Source organism: Colletotrichum gloeosporioides (assembly GCF_011800055.1).
Source record: "Colletotrichum gloeosporioides strain Lc1 chromosome Unknown consensus_16, whole genome shotgun sequence".
Taxonomy (NCBI): Eukaryota; Fungi; Ascomycota; class Sordariomycetes; order Glomerellales; family Glomerellaceae; genus Colletotrichum; species Colletotrichum gloeosporioides.
This window is the reverse complement of record NW_025544661.1, coordinates 469,507-485,555: the sequence shown is the minus strand read 5'-3', so window position 1 is coordinate 485,555 and position 16,049 is coordinate 469,507. Positions and strand designations below refer to the sequence as shown.

The 16,049-nt window shown below is 49.6% G+C and overlaps 5 protein-coding genes across 5 annotated transcripts; 2 read left to right on the top strand and 3 right to left on the bottom strand.

The window, feature by feature from the left end:
* Positions 1 to 478: 478 nt before the first annotated feature.
* GCG54_00012877 (uncharacterized protein) lies at positions 479 to 5,746 on the bottom strand (the record flags this gene model as incomplete). The annotated part of the gene is made up of 3 exons (XM_045412744.1): positions 479 to 3,022; positions 3,081 to 4,708; positions 4,762 to 5,746. The coding sequence occupies 3 exons, from the start codon at positions 5,744 to 5,746 to the stop codon at positions 479 to 481; spliced, it is 5,157 nt and encodes a 1,718-aa protein (XP_045268750.1).
* A 1,131-nt stretch (positions 5,747 to 6,877) lies between these two features.
* Positions 6,878 to 8,880, bottom strand: GCG54_00012876 (uncharacterized protein; the record flags this gene model as incomplete). The annotated part of the gene is made up of 2 exons (XM_045412743.1): positions 6,878 to 7,405; positions 7,456 to 8,880. The coding sequence occupies 2 exons, from the start codon at positions 8,878 to 8,880 to the stop codon at positions 6,878 to 6,880; spliced, it is 1,953 nt and encodes a 650-aa protein (XP_045268749.1).
* Positions 8,881 to 9,785: 905 nt separating this feature from the next.
* On the top strand, positions 9,786 to 10,546 carry GCG54_00012875 (uncharacterized protein; the record flags this gene model as incomplete). Its single annotated transcript, XM_045412742.1, has 2 exons — positions 9,786 to 10,318; positions 10,372 to 10,546. The coding sequence occupies 2 exons, from the start codon at positions 9,786 to 9,788 to the stop codon at positions 10,544 to 10,546; spliced, it is 708 nt and encodes a 235-aa protein (XP_045268748.1).
* A 467-nt stretch (positions 10,547 to 11,013) lies between these two features.
* GCG54_00012874 (Non-reducing end alpha-L-arabinofuranosidase BoGH43A) lies at positions 11,014 to 13,027 on the top strand (the record flags this gene model as incomplete). The annotated part of the gene is made up of 3 exons (XM_045412741.1): positions 11,014 to 11,029; positions 11,081 to 12,829; positions 12,879 to 13,027. 3 exons carry the CDS (start codon positions 11,014 to 11,016, stop codon positions 13,025 to 13,027), a joined length of 1,914 nt encoding a protein of 637 aa, XP_045268747.1.
* A 462-nt stretch (positions 13,028 to 13,489) lies between these two features.
* On the bottom strand, positions 13,490 to 14,847 carry GCG54_00012873 (uncharacterized protein; the record flags this gene model as incomplete). The annotated part of the gene is made up of 3 exons (XM_045412740.1): positions 13,490 to 14,417; positions 14,494 to 14,553; positions 14,615 to 14,847. The coding sequence occupies 3 exons, from the start codon at positions 14,845 to 14,847 to the stop codon at positions 13,490 to 13,492; spliced, it is 1,221 nt and encodes a 406-aa protein (XP_045268746.1).
* Between the last annotated feature and the right edge of the window lie 1,202 nt (positions 14,848 to 16,049).

Here is a 16,049-nt window from a genome sequence, read left to right as displayed (position 1 = left end):
ATCCACTAATGGTTCCAGTTTCAATTGTGCCGAGAACACAGACCAGGAAATAGAAACTGTTAAAGACGACAACGCCTGGCCACTACTGCTTCGGTCCAAGGTTTTTGCTCGGCGTCTACTAAAAATCAGCACGAGAAGGCTGCGATACGCTCCCTAGCTGGGATTGATGTAGAGTTTTGCTAGTCGGGCAGTGTCATTCAGCTATCCAGGTAGTATTGACACACATATATATGAACAATATCGCCTATTCCTAAAGCGACTATTCCTTTTCCTATTCTTGTTCTTCTTATTATTATTATCGTTATTTATTGTTCACATAATCATCGTTATTATTATCCTTATCAGTACTTTTATTATTCTCTCTATAACTACAGATCATAGGGGACACTGCCCGACTAGCAAACCTCTTGATATACACCACCTCCTTTCCCTCATTTGAGACGGTTGTTGGCATAATATCCATTTTAATATGACCAGTTCAATATGAAGAAGTTCTCATGATAAAGAGGTCTTCTCTTCTAGTAATCCATGCAATATAATTGTCATGCACTCGTGTTGACACCCAATTCCGAGGATTGCCGCATGCCCATTCTGGTGGCAGTAGCACCACCTGGCGATCGTTTTTGATTATCCAGCCTTCGTCGAGCTTGAAAGCATATCCATACCATCCCGATAGGGGTTGAACAGTTTGCGGTGACGAATGGACAATTTGAGATATGGCAGATTCTTTGAGATATGCTGATGCGTAATCAATGCAAACCTTTCCAACGGGCAGTACCAGTGCTTTATCATCATCTGAGAAAGCAAGTGGAATACATTCAAATGAATATACGCCAAGAGTGAGGAAGGAATTTCCAAATTCAATGACATGGATCACCGCACGCGTAAGCAGCGACCAAATCTTGACAACGTCGTTTTGACCTTTTGCTCTGGCGCACGCCTCCACTAGTTTTGAAGAGTCGTTCGAGAAGGCTGTTGAAAAGTGGCCGTGACTTCTGTTGATGTTGAGCCTGTTCTTGTTTTGGTTGTGAACAAGCCATAGCCAGTTGAACCCGCGTTCATCTTCGCTGTGGCTTTTCGTTGTCTCAAAAAGGGACCATAATGAGTCTGGTGAGAGGCCCATTGCGTATACCTCGTGTGAGAATCGATGGGTAACCTCTGTCTCGGCTGTGGCCATAGAATACGTTTTCACCTGCGACCTATACTCCGTGTTTGACTCTTCCGTAGTACAGTATAAAAGTGTTTTCCCATCTTTTGGCATGATCAAAGGACCAATACCATCTGCGACGTGCCCCAAACGTTCGCCTGTGAGAAGCCAGTAAATGGCAGCTCCCTGTGGTCCTGACGCGGCAACTAGCATTGAATCATGTGAAAATGACACGCATGCTGCTGGCTGGGTTGAGAGACCGAAAGTGTCCAGAGGTGTGAGTTCGAGATTCATGGTGAACAAGCCTCCGCTATCGATATTCAAAATGTTGTGGTGGCCGCGAGGGTCAGAAACAAACAAATAACGGTGATCTGGTGAAAACTGAGCCTTATTAATTCGCGCCCCTTCATCAGGGATTTCCAGTGTTTGGATTACTCTGCCACTTGTTGTAGAATAGACCTTCACCCTGCGCCAAAAGGATGCACGGGAAGCTGTCACAACCAAATGATCTGTCGATACCAGAATCTCGCAATATTCGCTTTTTTCAACCCCCTGCGACTCGTCGTATGATTGGCTTTTATCGTTCGCGGTGGAATCAGCTTGAGCCAACGATGCCATAGACCAGATTCCAACGTACTCTTCATTCGTCGTGATCAAATACTGGCCGTCACCGGAAAAGATTAAATTAGGAAGTGCGCTGAGGCTCTTAGGGCGGTGTTGACGTAAAGTCCGAGAAGTGATACTTTTGTGTATGCCTCCATCACGCAGACGCCATATCGTGATCATTTTTCCTGACGTAGATGCGGCAAAGCGAGCGTCGTGGGAGATCGCAATTTGACCCCTGCGATCAGCATCCGGTAACGTATAAATGTGCCCACCGGTCGCGATGTCAAAGACGTCAACATCACCGCTTTCTCGCCTTATGGAAGGAATCATTGACGAGGACGAGAATACTCTCGAGAGATGATCGTCCGGCGTAGACATCAGTCGGCGAAGATGTTGTCCTGTAGCTACACACCAGATGTGCGTCGTGTTTGTGGTTCGAAAATAACCAGCTATAAGCTTGGAATCTTTTGAATAGCCGACAGCTGCCAAAAGATATCGCTGCTGTCTGGGGTCCTCCGACTCTAGGTCCTTCGACTCCAGGTCCTCGGAAACTTGTCCAGCTGATTCCAGGTCATCTGAAACAGAGCACTCCAATCCACTGTCCTCTGAAGGTGCCGATTGTGAGCCCCATGAGCCAGGGTCTTTGAGCCATCGTGGCTCGTTGTCCGTGAATGGGCGCCATATGGCAATTGTGTCATCGGTATGAATGGACGCAAATTCGTCTGAATGATGCGACATATCGATTTGGATCGTCGTCTTTTCCGTACACGAGAATCTCTGCGCTAAATATCCAGTCTTCATATCGAAGATGCAAAAGTGGCAGTCTGAGGCTGCAACAAGTCGTGCCGAGTCCGCCGAAAACACGAGCGATACTATGGCACGGTCGTAGTCGTCGCTTGGATGCTGGGTGCTGAAGCGGTGCACAACGGCACCAGTGGACAACGACCAGACCCCAATACTCGCATCTCCACCACCACAGGCTAAGTATATGGAATCTGGCGATATAGCCGTAGAGTAGACTGGATAACAACCAATTTCAACAGGGTTGATCAGTTTTAATGCGGACCAGTGAGGATCCGGCTTCGAAACGCAGTCAATGCTCGTGGGAATGCAATTGGCAAATGCCTTGCGGATGGTACTTTCGTGGGGAGAGAATTGAAGTGCTGACCAATACAGCTGAAGAGGATACCTAGAGATGTCTGAAATCCAACGGCGAGTAAAAATATCAAAATCTTCGACTAGTTTCACAAGATCTCTGTCGGGGGATGCCTGATCATCATCCAGTTAACCTTCAGTAAGCGGCCAAAAGTTTTGTTGGAAAACTGACCTCGATCAAACGCAGCAGTCTACCCGGGATTTTCATCAAAGCTGAAGACTCGCCAAGTAAACACAAAGCTTCCATCCAGTACAGAAGGTTAACCCGAAGAAACCTGTGGAAGTTATCGTCCTCTCGTATGACATTCCCCGATTGCTCCAAGTGGTCGACCAGGTGACAACAGGAGTACCGTATATGTGGAGGGAATTGTCGACATGCCAGCTGAATGTCCATCCCAGATAAACCATCACCTGGCTGTAGATCACACATATTGTACCGCAAAGCCTTTCCATCTGAGAGCAGTCTGATGCAGTCAAGTCCAATTTGTTTGTGAGTTGCTTTGAAATCAACTCTGAACTGCCCTGCCTCTAAACTCAGCAAGAAATCGCGAAACGATAGATGAAATAGTCTGATTAGTGGGTTTTTGTCCTCAGAGATGTCGAGGACAGATTTGAGAAGACCAGCGATGCGGCGAATGTCGGTTGCTTTGGTGTTGATCAGGCTTGATAAAGACTCAGCGTGCAAAGGCTGCTCGAGGAGGATTATTTTTCCAATAATTTGACGGAAGCTCTGTAGCTGGTGGGAGTTCTCCATTCTGAACCCATATCCATTCTTTGTCAGGTTATGGAGGACAGGCAAGTACGTGGCACTCATGTTACCTCCAATTCCTCGATCTTCAACAATGCGAATTATGTACTCCAATTGCTCCTGCGGGCTTCCAAGTCGAAAATCCCCCACAAAGCGGCAAACTGTTGCAGCAAAGATGAAGAGAGGCCTAGCATGTTTGACAAGGATCTCAAGGGTTTCTTCCGCCGGCCAGTCCATTGGTACCTCCCGAAGAGCATTGCCCGGTACGCGGTTCCACCTGTCTTTGACTTTTGACAATGTAGCCCTCAGGTATGTTTCGATGTCTTTGTCAATGAAGGCCTCTGTAACCTCATGGAGGATTATCTCTTGATATGATCCTTTGATTGGACCAAGAGCAAACTTGATCGCAACATCGGGCCGACTGGTAATGAAGAGTTTGAGGCCGAATGACTCGGGCTTGACTAGTTCAGAGAGCAAAGCAACAAGACTCTCGACATCTCTATCATCTATGCACTCGTCTAGAGCATCGATGATAAGTATTTGTGCCTGTCCGGCTGGCAGAGATGACGTCTGCTGGAAGGGTTCCAAGAGTAGCTGCCGAAATTGCTCCGAAATCTGCTTAGAGGATATATCTTGGGAATTCTTGACGGCCTCTATGATGGGTTGACGAAGGTCCGGTCGTCGTTCGGCCAGTTGTCTAGCAATTGTGCTGAACACAAGACCCGCCGAGCTTCGGTCACTTTCTCCTCTTCGGAAGAAGAAGGAAGCTCCCAGAATATCAAGTTCTGCGCATTTCGCCGCGACGGTGCGAGAAATAGTGGACTTACCAGTGCCGGCCATTCCATTCAGCCAGAAGATCCTGCGGTCGGTCGGGTCCTGGGCCCAGCATCTGATGTCCTCGAGAAGCTCAACTCTGGTACCCGGAAGACATGGCTCTTCATGATGGTTATCTTTAGAGTCATACGCAGCGCCTGTGGCTACTGTCAGTTTGTTCAAGATACCATAATCAATCGACTGGCTGACGCTCGACATTGTCTCGAAGACGTTTTGTACTGCATCGACAATTAAATCAAGCCCTACGATAACACTGTACGTGACTACTTACGTCCAACTTCGACGATCTCCGCGAGTCTCTTCTCATTTTCAACCTTGGTCGGCAAAAGTATTGATAGCAGTGCCTTGGCATAGGCAGCTGCAGTCATAGCTGCGTAGCCTTGCCACTGCTTATTCTTATGAGAGTCAGAGTAGTCACAGATACCTCTGATCACTAAGCACGGAAAGTGATTCATAAGTCCCGCAGCTTCCATCTCGAAGCATAGAACACCTTTATCTGCAGCGAATTTATCTCGAGTATTCGCGTCCTTCATGAGTTGATTGGCAGATGCTATGAGTCCATAGAAGACGGCCGGATTGTCGTCATCTTCTCCTCGTTCTGGCCTAGATACTAGAAGATCTGGCTCGGGCGTTTCGATCGGGGTATTAGGCTCATGGACCACATGACTGAGGAAAAGTCTATCCGTCTCCGATGGCGGTCGATCGTACTTGCGACGCAGCTTTGGCTTCTTCGATAATGCGACATCAATCGCCTGGGGTAGGTTGCTCCCTTCTTCCTCAAAAATGACTCTCAGTTCAGTCACAGCCGCTCTGAGGACATCTGACGGGAGATTTAAAGACCGCGTAACCTTGAACTCCTGGTCCTGGATAGTCTTGCCGAAATCGTACTGAAGTACACCTGTGTGGCCGTCACGAGAAGAACTGACCACAACATCTCCGAGGCGAATGTCGTGTCCCGTTCTTTGACTAGGGGCACCGCCGCCAATTCCGACCATCAGGCCGATGCGAACGTTCGGAAAGGAGCCAAGCATACGCTGGGCAACAATTCCCGCCGTGGATAAACCGTATTCACCGTCGGGTAAGACCGCAATCACCACGCTGTGCTTTCCTATTCGGCCGAGAGTGTATGCATTGTTATCGTGAACTGGGATTGCTTCGGGCCGCTCGTGAGTTTCGTCGAGGAAGGCTCGCGCGGCGGTGTACTCGATGTCGATGGCGCATATCCACCCGACAGTGTATATCGATAAGTCGGTCATGCCTGAGAGCCAGTTGCGTTACATCGATGAATGGGAAGATCCTCGAAGTAGCTCCACGTTCCTTTGAGGGTGCTCGGAACGACACAGGTCAGGAATTAAGGGGAATATTCGACGGTGAATGCGATGAGGCAAGAGGGGACCCAACGAAAATGGAAGAGAAGAGAGGGGTAGAATCGAAACAGCGGCTGGTCTTGTGGAGCTCTCTCTTCGCCTGCCTGATTAGAGCCTGGGCAAGGCTTGCCTTCCGCGCTGGGTCGCGCACGACGTCCCTATCAGACGCACGGCAGCGGATTTGGATCTGACATGCATGGTTCTCCAGCTGAAGGCCAAAAAATGAGTCGCCACGTGATAGCAGCCAGCCTGGTGAGTCGCGAGAGAGACTGCACAATGACTGCGTATATGTCGTCAAAATTTAAAACCGATACCACATTTAATGTGGCCTCTAGCTGCATTGCAACCCTTACCATCGCCATTCCTTGCTTTTCTCCTCGTTGTCTTTGCCCTCACTGTCTTTACACCCATTAGCTCTATCCTTGTTATCTCTACCGTTGCCACTTCTGTCGTCTCTGTCGTCCTCATCTCTGTCATCGTCATCTCTATTGTGATTTTCTCTACTATTGTCATCTTTGCTGCTGATGTCTCTGCTACCGCTGTTATAGCTTATCCTCGATTCAAACTTCATCCCTAGTGATAGCCTCATGTTTCTCAGCCTTTCTTTATGAGCTAGATTCTCAATATCACTTTGTTGCTCACGGCATGGCAAGAAGTGCGTGTGTCGCGCAGATTTGAAATGAATCAAAGTTTCATTTGTAGCCTGTACTTCATGGGATAATCCTATAACAGCTAGAGAACCTGCATTTCGACACTAAAGGTCTCCTGAGGGTGAACGATCTAACAACATGTGCCCTTTATGTTGATAATCTCCTTGTTGTAACGCACAAACCCTATCAGACGAAACACTTCAAACAGGCCATAATCACTCAAAGCTTAACGCGCATCTTACCTAAAGTTTCAACATTCATATACCCTGAGACTTTCTGTATTAACGAAATATAATCACGGAAGACATGGCATGGGGATAATGCACATCAAACGATTACACATTCAATGTTGCTTCCAACATATGATACTCTAAGCCAAATCAAGATCATAATATGACTTCTGTGCCCATTCTTCTCGTCCACTTCGGCGAACAGATAGCTTTTGTATACCTACCATTAAGGCTTGCCCACGTAGCGTGAAAATATTAGTTAAATGGCCTAGAGGGCAATCTGTCCATGGCGGAGTGGGATATTGGCCATTTTGTTCCCGCATGATCAAGGATAAAGCCACAGGCCGCACTCGTACCTTCACTGAGCGCATTGCCAACGACAACGAGTTCTCAGGCCGGATAATGATATCGTGTTTCATGTCGATGTCCGCTGGAGTGTACGCAAGAAAGGTTTCCTGATTTTCATCGCCGCCTTGGGAGAGTATGACGAAATAACCTCCATTAAGAACACAGAAAGTAGAACCTTCGGTGTTTACGCCGTGAGCCTTCATCTTCTCTGTCACCGATGCCTTATCATCACACCAGTATGTCGCATTCGATCCGTATCCGAGAAGATGGCTGAAAAGTGAAAACGACGCGTCGTGGACATCGAAGTCATCGAATGGGGACTGGAGAACGTCAGCGGCTTGTACTTAGCCACCAAAAGCTGACTGCGTACCTGCTTAACAGACTTCAAAAAGTTGCTGATGCTGTGAGTGAATGATTCAACCCATTCGAGAACATCAGTGCCAGTATCGAAGTTGAGAGCCTGGCTTCTCCATTGGATCTCAAGCGATGCCACATTCCTTGGGGTTTCCCAGCTCCGAGATGTCACACGTATGCCAGGGTGTAAGACGCTAAAGCTCCGTAGCCTCAAAGTGCTTCCTTGCAGCCTAGTTTTAGGCCAGTCTGCCATCATGGGGAGACCCCTGGATGCCCAATCTTCGCGTCTGGAATATCCCTTGAGAAGTTCTTTCACAAAGTGAGGAGTTCCGGTTGCTTCAGCACGCCAGTCCGGGGCCCAAGCTGGCAGCTTCTCAGAGTACTGTTGGTGCCAGGTTCGACACAGTAACCAGGAGAATAACCCATTTCGTGCTACCTCGGCGGCAAACTCAATATAGATATCCTCTGTGGACTTTGAATAATCGGGAACAACACGGAAGAGTCTTTCATGCGGCTTGGGCTGAGCCAGATATTCGAGTCCGACTGGATCGACGTAAATATTTCGTTTTGGGTATCTAGGCTCTTTCGCCATGGACACGTCAGATGACAAAGCTGCCAGTGCGAACAGACGATCTCTATCGTCCGCACAGCCAAAGTGACTGAAGGTGTGCATGTTTTCGAGCAAAGTATGGCCGACTTTGGTATCCTCCAAGAGGACCGTACGTCTCCACAAGTTGCGCATCTGAGTCAATGCATCGACAGCCTGCTGGTTGGTTGTTCCGGTATCCGTTCCAAGCCTCGCAAGGATTGCAATGAGTCTGGTCCATGACAACGAAGATGATCCACAGTGCATTGAAACATCATGATTGCGGACGATCTCCTGGATGATCCATCGACGGCTGAACCAAGGTCGTTGAAGCAAGATATCCAAGGACGAGATGATGGCTGCCTTTTCGTTGGTATCAAGTTCTGGGCCAATCGAACGACTCATTCGGCTCAGGACGCGCATAGCTGTCTCCGCGTCATTCGCGTCGCCGAGCCAGACCAGAACACTATTGGCCCTTCGGTAGATGTCCGCCATGAGTGGGATCTGCGAGCTCTTTTCCCGCTTGTCGTTCTGGTTGATGCACACAGCATCTGCCCAGAGAAATCTGGGTCGATCTCTGAGTCTGAAACATCGAAGGGCGTTTGAAAGACTTGACGTGATGTTGAAGACGGTGTCTTGTCTGTTGAGGTGGAGGGTATGGTCGAAAGTTGGCGTACCCCATGTGTAGGATATCGCCTCAAAATAAAGGCCTTCGTCGTCATCGATATGGACTTCCCGAATGTAGCAATGTAAGGGTGCTTCGGGAGTTGCGGCAGGCAAAAGATGGATTACCCGGATATGGCGGTCTGTCGGCAGGGCAGCGTACTCGTAATCCATCGGCGAAGTTTGTGACATTGTTGCATCGAGCGGGCAAAGACACAAGCAAAATGTGGCATTAAAGTCAGAAAACAGAGTTCACAGGGTCGAGGGAGCACAAGTTTGGGTATTGGGATGCTCTGGGCGTGTACGTGCTTTTTCTTGAGTCAACAACAACTTGAGAGACATTGCTCTCAGCGCCGGGATGGCCTCAGTGAAACTCTGTTGGTTCTCTTCTGTTTCATACGTACAATCCCTGTAGGCGACGCGAGATAACGCGGCGAGGATTCGCCATACTTCAGCACCAACAATGTCAGAGATCATCTGGGCCAATTGAGTTCGCCGACCCAAGTTCCAACAGCAACTGAGAGTGGGCACTTACCGTCGCGGAGATGAAGATGAGAGCGGTTGCGAGGTCCACATTGTCGGATGCTACTCAGCGTAGGTGCCCCTCCTTGTGGACTTGGACCTCGTTGGTGGGGTTCCTGAATCGACATGAAGTTGTTGGTGATAGCCGCCACCAATGGGCCCAATTGGCGCGCGGCTGGCAGGCAACTGAAATCCGGCAATGATATTAATAACTTCCCTGCAACGATGTTTCCACTAGTGAATCCTACGTGTGCAGGGTTAGCATCGTCCTGCTAAGAAAGGCCGGCGGATCAGGGCATTTCGAAGGCGCTGCGGACGGATCACGTCACGGCGTAATTGGCGTCTGGTTAGTGAGTGGGTTCCCCAAAGGAAGCGCCAAGGTGGATCGCATTTTGGCCCAAGTTCATATATCACCCGTCAGTCCCTCCAAGCCGGTTAACTCGTTCCACGTTTATCTAAACCTCATTGTGCGAGTTTCGATCCCTTCACTTGAGCTGTTATCAGTCACGCTTGTTCTTTTTTCTCCTTTGGTTACGATTGTACGGCACGGACTTACCTTTCAATTACTTGAAGCAATGGAGCGTCAGGTTGGCCCCAAAGTCTCGCCCGATGGACCAGCTGAGGCCTTGCCCCGCGACCCGCTGCACGGTCGGTACACCGCACTGGTTCCCCTCCAACCATCACACGCGAAGGCTCTGTTCAAACATGTTGGCGGCGAGGAGAATGCCCATTTGTGGACGTATCTGTTCCCAGACCCGTATCTCGAGTATGCGGAGTTCGAGGCCGATGTCAAAAAATGGTCAGCGTCCAAAGACCCTTTGTACTTTACCGTGTTGTCGGGCCCGGCATCAGATCCGTCATCGGAGCCGGTTGGATTCATGACGTACATGTCAATCGTTCCGGCACACAGGCGTATCGAGATCGGATCGATTTGCTTTAGCCAAAAGCTACAGCGAACTCGGCAAGCAACAGAGACCTTCTATCTCCTGATGAAGGAGGCTTTTGACGAGTTGAAATTCGAGCGACTGGAATGGAAGGCAAACCATCTCAACAAGCCGAGTCTTGCGGCTGCAGACCGGCTCGGGTTTGTATTTGAGGGTATTTTCAGGTATGTGTTGATCGCGAGATCAGGAAAACATTAACTGACTTGACTTGTCATAGAAAACACATGGTCATCAAGGGAAGGCGCAGAGACACAGCCTGGTTTAGCATCACAGACGATGAATGGCCCGTCGTCAAGGGTGGACTGGAGTCTTGGTTGAGCAAGGACAACTTCGACGAGCAGGGCAACCAACGGAAGACTTTGAAGCAATGCAGGGATGTTTTCCAAAAGTGAAGACACCAGGTGTGCTTCACTGGTTCTTGGAATTTGTTCGATTACGTGGAGGAAAGACGCCTCTTTGGGTAGATTGGGAAGAAACCAGTAGAATCCTTTTGTCGGAGAACTGTAATTTAAAAACACCCAGGTTCCGTAAATAGTGGCAATAACGGATATTCACCAATGATGGCTTGCATGCTAAGAAGCTCATTTCTTGTCAGCACTGAGAAATATACGGAAATGCACACTTCCTCCACGTGTTGGGGCTTGGCCAAGTCGTCGTGCATCTTCCCCGCATTCTGGGTTCCCCCAAAGCTGGAGAAGATCGGTAGAAGGCGATTCAGGCTAAACTCAGAACCCCCCGATCAGGACTCGCCAGTGAACCGGGGCTTCGGAAAAGCGCCGAATCGTGACTTCACTGAACCGAAAATTGGTCTCCGGCCTTCCGATCCTCGACAACTCCACCTCCGGTTGTGAACCCGACGATGCAAGTTTTCCATGGTTCTTAAGCGGGGTTATCCACAGCCTCGGGATTCTGAAGACATGTTAAAGGCGGGGTGGGTTCTCGTAAGAAGACTACGCAAAGGCTGGGATCCTTTATTCCAAATGCTCTGTTGAGATCAGCCATTCCCAATCGCGTCATCATGAAGTGCAAGCTCTTGTTCTCGACGCTGGCCCTCCTCGGGCTCAGCCAAGCGCAGAACTCCACCTTCCAAAACCCAATCATCAGCGGCTTCAATCCGGATCCAAGTTGTGTCTTCGTTCCTGAACTTGATAATACCTTCTTCTGCGCGACGTCAAGCTTTCTCGCGTTCCCGGGTCTGCCAATCCACGCAAGTCGAGATCTGATCCACTGGAAACATGTCTCGAACGCCTTCAGCCGAGCAGACCAGCTTCCCGGCATGGCCTTTCTACCAAAAGCCACAAGTGGAATCTATGCACCCACTCTTCGCTTCCATCAAGGCACCTTCTATCTACTCTGTACACTAGTTAATCAACAGCTACCAAGAACCAACGATAGTCGATGGGATAACTTCGTTCTCACGGCAACAGACCCCTACAGCTCAGATTCTTGGTCTGATCCTGTTCACTTCAGCTTCCCGGGCTTCGATCCCTCACCGTTTTGGGATGATGACGGCAAGACATACGTCTCAGGCGCCCACACCGCAGCCTACTATCCGGGCATTATGCATGCCCCTCTAGACCTGGAGACTGGTGAGATTGGGGACATCATCATGCCTTGGAACGGCACAGGCGGACGATCCCCTGAAGCACCACATATCTGGAAACGAGACGGCTACTACTACCTACTTCTGGCTGAAGGTGGTACGCGCGAGAATCACATGGTTACGATGGCACGTTCACGCAACTTGACCGGCCCCTACGAGCCTGCACCTGGGAATCCTCTTCTTACTTCAGCGAACAACACAAGCTCGTACTTCCAGGCTGTCGGACATGCAGATCTCTTCCAAGATGCCAAGGGTCAATGGTGGTCTATTGCTCTAGCGGTTCGTGCCGGCGGCACATACGGCCAAGATCCAGGGGCTTACTTCGGAAACCTACCGATGGGTCGCGAGACGGTTCTCACGCCAGTCACATGGAATGAAGGGGAGTTCCCTGTCTTCACGCCTGTCACGGGCGATATGTCCGGCTGGCCGCTACCGCCCGAAGCTATTCCCGAGCAAGGCGAAGGACAACTCAGTGATGCAGACGATACCGTCACCTTCTCTCCTGGCAGCAAACTTCCGATCCACTTCGTACACTGGCGTCTTCCCAAATCAAGGAACTACGCCGTCTCATCCCCGGGACACTGGAATACACTCGCACTCAAGTCATCAGTTCTCAACCTCACAGCGTTTGACGCAGATTTTGCTTTGGGGAGGGGGCAAACCTTTGTCGGGCGCCGCATGGCGCACTCACTGTTCCGGTTCCGCGTGGAGGTGGATTGGTCAAAGTCTCTGACAAAGGAGGAGATGGAGGTTGGCGTCTCAGCAATACAGGATCAGGCGCAACATTTTGACTTGGGTATCGTCATGCTCAAATCCAATGGAAGTCAAGATCTGCGACCACATCTACGTTTCAGGGGTATTTCAGAGACACCCTACCGAGCGATGGAGAACCCTCCAAACCAAGTGTTCCCTCTGCCTGACGGGTGGGCTGGACAGAAGCTTGCTCTTCAGATCGAGGCGATCAACAGCACGCATTTTGCCTTCTCGGCCGGACTTGCTGGGCCAGGAGAAGACCCTAAAATGAAAATATTTGGTCATTGCAAGGGTACCGAATTGGTGCCCTACTACTCCGGTATGTCAAAGTCCACTGCATGTCTTGAATCACGCTGACATAGTTTCAGGGGTCGTCTTGGGAGTCTACGCCACCTCGAACGGGAAGCACGGAGAACAAGCATTCGAGACGTACATATCTAATTGGAGGTACACCGGTGTGCGGCAGCTTAGAAGCCAAGAGGATGTGGACGATGCCGACAGAGCTGGAGCTCGGTGATGATGATGCATCGGTGCAAGCGCTACTGTTCCCTGGGCTGTCGTTGCAACAATCTGTAAATAAGCTTTGCAATGGTTGCTCTTTCCAGTGAATTTTGGCAGGTCGCCAAGAGCCATCGGAATTATTTGTGATAGGTTACAATGTTGCGCTGACACAAACCCAGGGCCAAGGAACTTCTTGTACTCAACTTATCACAGGGCTAAACGTGTTTTTTGCGTGTAATGCACTGACCGTTCAACACGGTGAAACAGTCGTCTCTTGTCGAGCATACCATAGCACACGAGCACAAAGCTTAAAAGTCTGATCCGCGCGACCTTCTCAAAACATCTGGGCTATTACCACCCATCTGGTCCATGAGCCTATCCGGACCCAGTATTGTCGTTCTGCCTAACTCCCCAGATCCGACCCCACCTAATGGATCCTTACATGCTCCATGATCCTAGATTCGACTTTCATGTCTACTTACAGCGGGACGCCCTGATTGCCACATCTGTCACGGTATCCATCGGCCTCTGGGTGAGAAATCCCAGCTGCATCCAGCCAGCCGTCACATGTCGGAACCATGAAAAGACACTCGGCCTTAGGATCAAGAGGAAGAGTTTCGCCAAAGCTGTCCGTAAGTTGCTTTTGGCCGTTGGCATCGTAGCACTTGGTCGGGCCAATAAGGATCTCTTCTTGGGTCAATCCGTACTTGCTGATGAGTGTGTCAACAGCCCCGTTCTGCATAACGCCATTGTCTTGGCGGTCCAGCTGTAAAAGGCTGTAGCCAGTCCACGTTGAGCCCTCTTGAACGCACATGCCGGCGTTTCCGTACTCCGCGCATGACGGTCGTCCTTTAAAGCGATAAATGAACATCCTTTGAGCTTGAAGTGCAAGAGCAACCGCGCGGATCTTGAAGGTGTCAATGACTCTCTCTTGGATGTCGTTCTGGGTGAAGTTCTGATGCACCCCCAAGAATTGGCCTTCGTAGAGGTTGCTGTACATGCCGCCCACAGATTGCAAGAGGTTTGCGTCCAGACTTGTTTGGACAGCCTGCGAAACTGCTTTCTGATATGTTTGTACAACCGTCGCCATGGTACTGCTGATTTGCGTCCATGCGAGGAATTGATCTGTTCCACTGGGGACTTTCAGTTGGGTGTTGATGAAGTTCAATCCCCCTCTAACCGAAGAACCTGCGGTACTTATAGCTCCAGTCAGAGGCACAACCCCCAACACCGTATTGAACATTCTAAATGCGTCCTTCAGAGGGGTGACGTTGTCCTGAGGCTTTGGGTAGAAGTCGGTAACAATCTCGGGAAGAACCATCGACATGATGCTCGAGGCGAAAATGATGGCCGTGTTCACGGAGTTCATGTAGCTATTCCAGTTTTGCATGGCTACTAAGACGTACCTAAAGGAAAAGACACCACCCACCGTTAGTTACTAACCCAAGAAAGTCGGCTCACGAGCGTAGAATGATGACTGACCAAGCAGGAAACGGAACGGGCAGGCATGGTTGGCCCGCGTTGCAAAAAGAATCCAACCCACTATGTATTGATTTGTATCAGCTTCGCCCTCAAATGCATCGTAGCTAGACTGTCAAAATACCAAAAGAAGTTGGGTGCACCGAAGTTTGAAGAAAACAGCTGCACGTTGTTGGACTTTCCTTGGGTCATGTTGAATGCATAGTCCTCAAACCATTTATCGATGCGTAGCGTCTTCCATGTATTGGCAGTCAATGGCTCAGTTTTGCACGTTTTGTCAGGTCCGCTGTCTTGGGGCAAAGGTGACGCCAGAGCTAACGAGAAGCTCAAGGCTTGAATTATCGTGACTATCCGCATAATCGAGACGGTGCTAAGGCGGAACTTCAATGACAGAAATTGTACGATGAACAAAATTCAGAGATTAGCGAATGGTAGTGTTTGTCGTTCGAATGAGTGACGGAGGCTGCGCTGCAAAAGAGTGACTGAAGGTACCACGGATAGGCTCATGTACATACGAAGCTCCTTCCTCAAGCAGTTATAACAGTCACTTGACGTAATCGAGAAAGATTCCCAATGACGGACGATGTCTGGTTTGTTGTTCCTACTTCGGATAAGTACGAGTGCCTCGGACTCAGATTATGGAGCTGCCCCTCAACAAAAATTCCACCCCAAAGCCCCTTATTTTAGGGCCAGCGCTACATACTTCAGTTGAGCCAAGCCTAGGGGTCATGCTTCTCTGATGACCCGTTTCCTGCTCTGTACTATTCATGTTAATAGCTTATCTGATGAGAATTTCTGATTGGTTCTCAGCTTCATTCATTGGTTGAAAGATTTATCCGGCTTGGATGGCATGCGTCAAAGCAACGGGCTAAGGTGGGAACTGAGCACAGCCTCTCTATCCGCGGACATCCGAAACTCCACGATGATTGTGGGGACTGGACGAAAGGAGGCTCCTTTGGCCCTTCACTGCTAAATATGCTATGCTCCAGATGGGGAAGGTATATCCGCATGCCCAGGGCCTCTGTATCGAGATCCATGAATGATGTTATCGGTGGCTTTGGGGACAACGCAACTCTCTTACAGGGTAGGCTATGACTTATTCGACAAAGGGAACGCAACTCAGCCTGGACATTTTGATAATAGGAATGGCTTCGAATGCCGCTTCAGATGAATTGTGGTTGCAAAAACACTGACTTTAGCATATACTTGTTGAAGTCGGACGGAGTGGGCGAGGATCGTCTCTTGTCTTTGAATGGCCCGAAAATCATGCTCGCCAAGGACAGGGGCAAGCGCGCGGGATCTTCAAACGCGGTTGCTATCCTGGTCATAACACGAATTTGAGCCGTCTCGAGCTCGAGTCAGAGCTACTTTGTCGCTCGTGGCGGGGTTGAAATCAACAACCTTGTGGACGGGAAATTTCCGAGACGGAGTGTCTCCGATGCGGCGAAGTTACACAGTCGTTAACATTGTCACAACACCATTGGGGATCTTTTTATTTTCCAAGGCCCTCGATATCTCTTCTGTTAGATGGCCCGTCTTTTTGTGACGACGCATTCGGC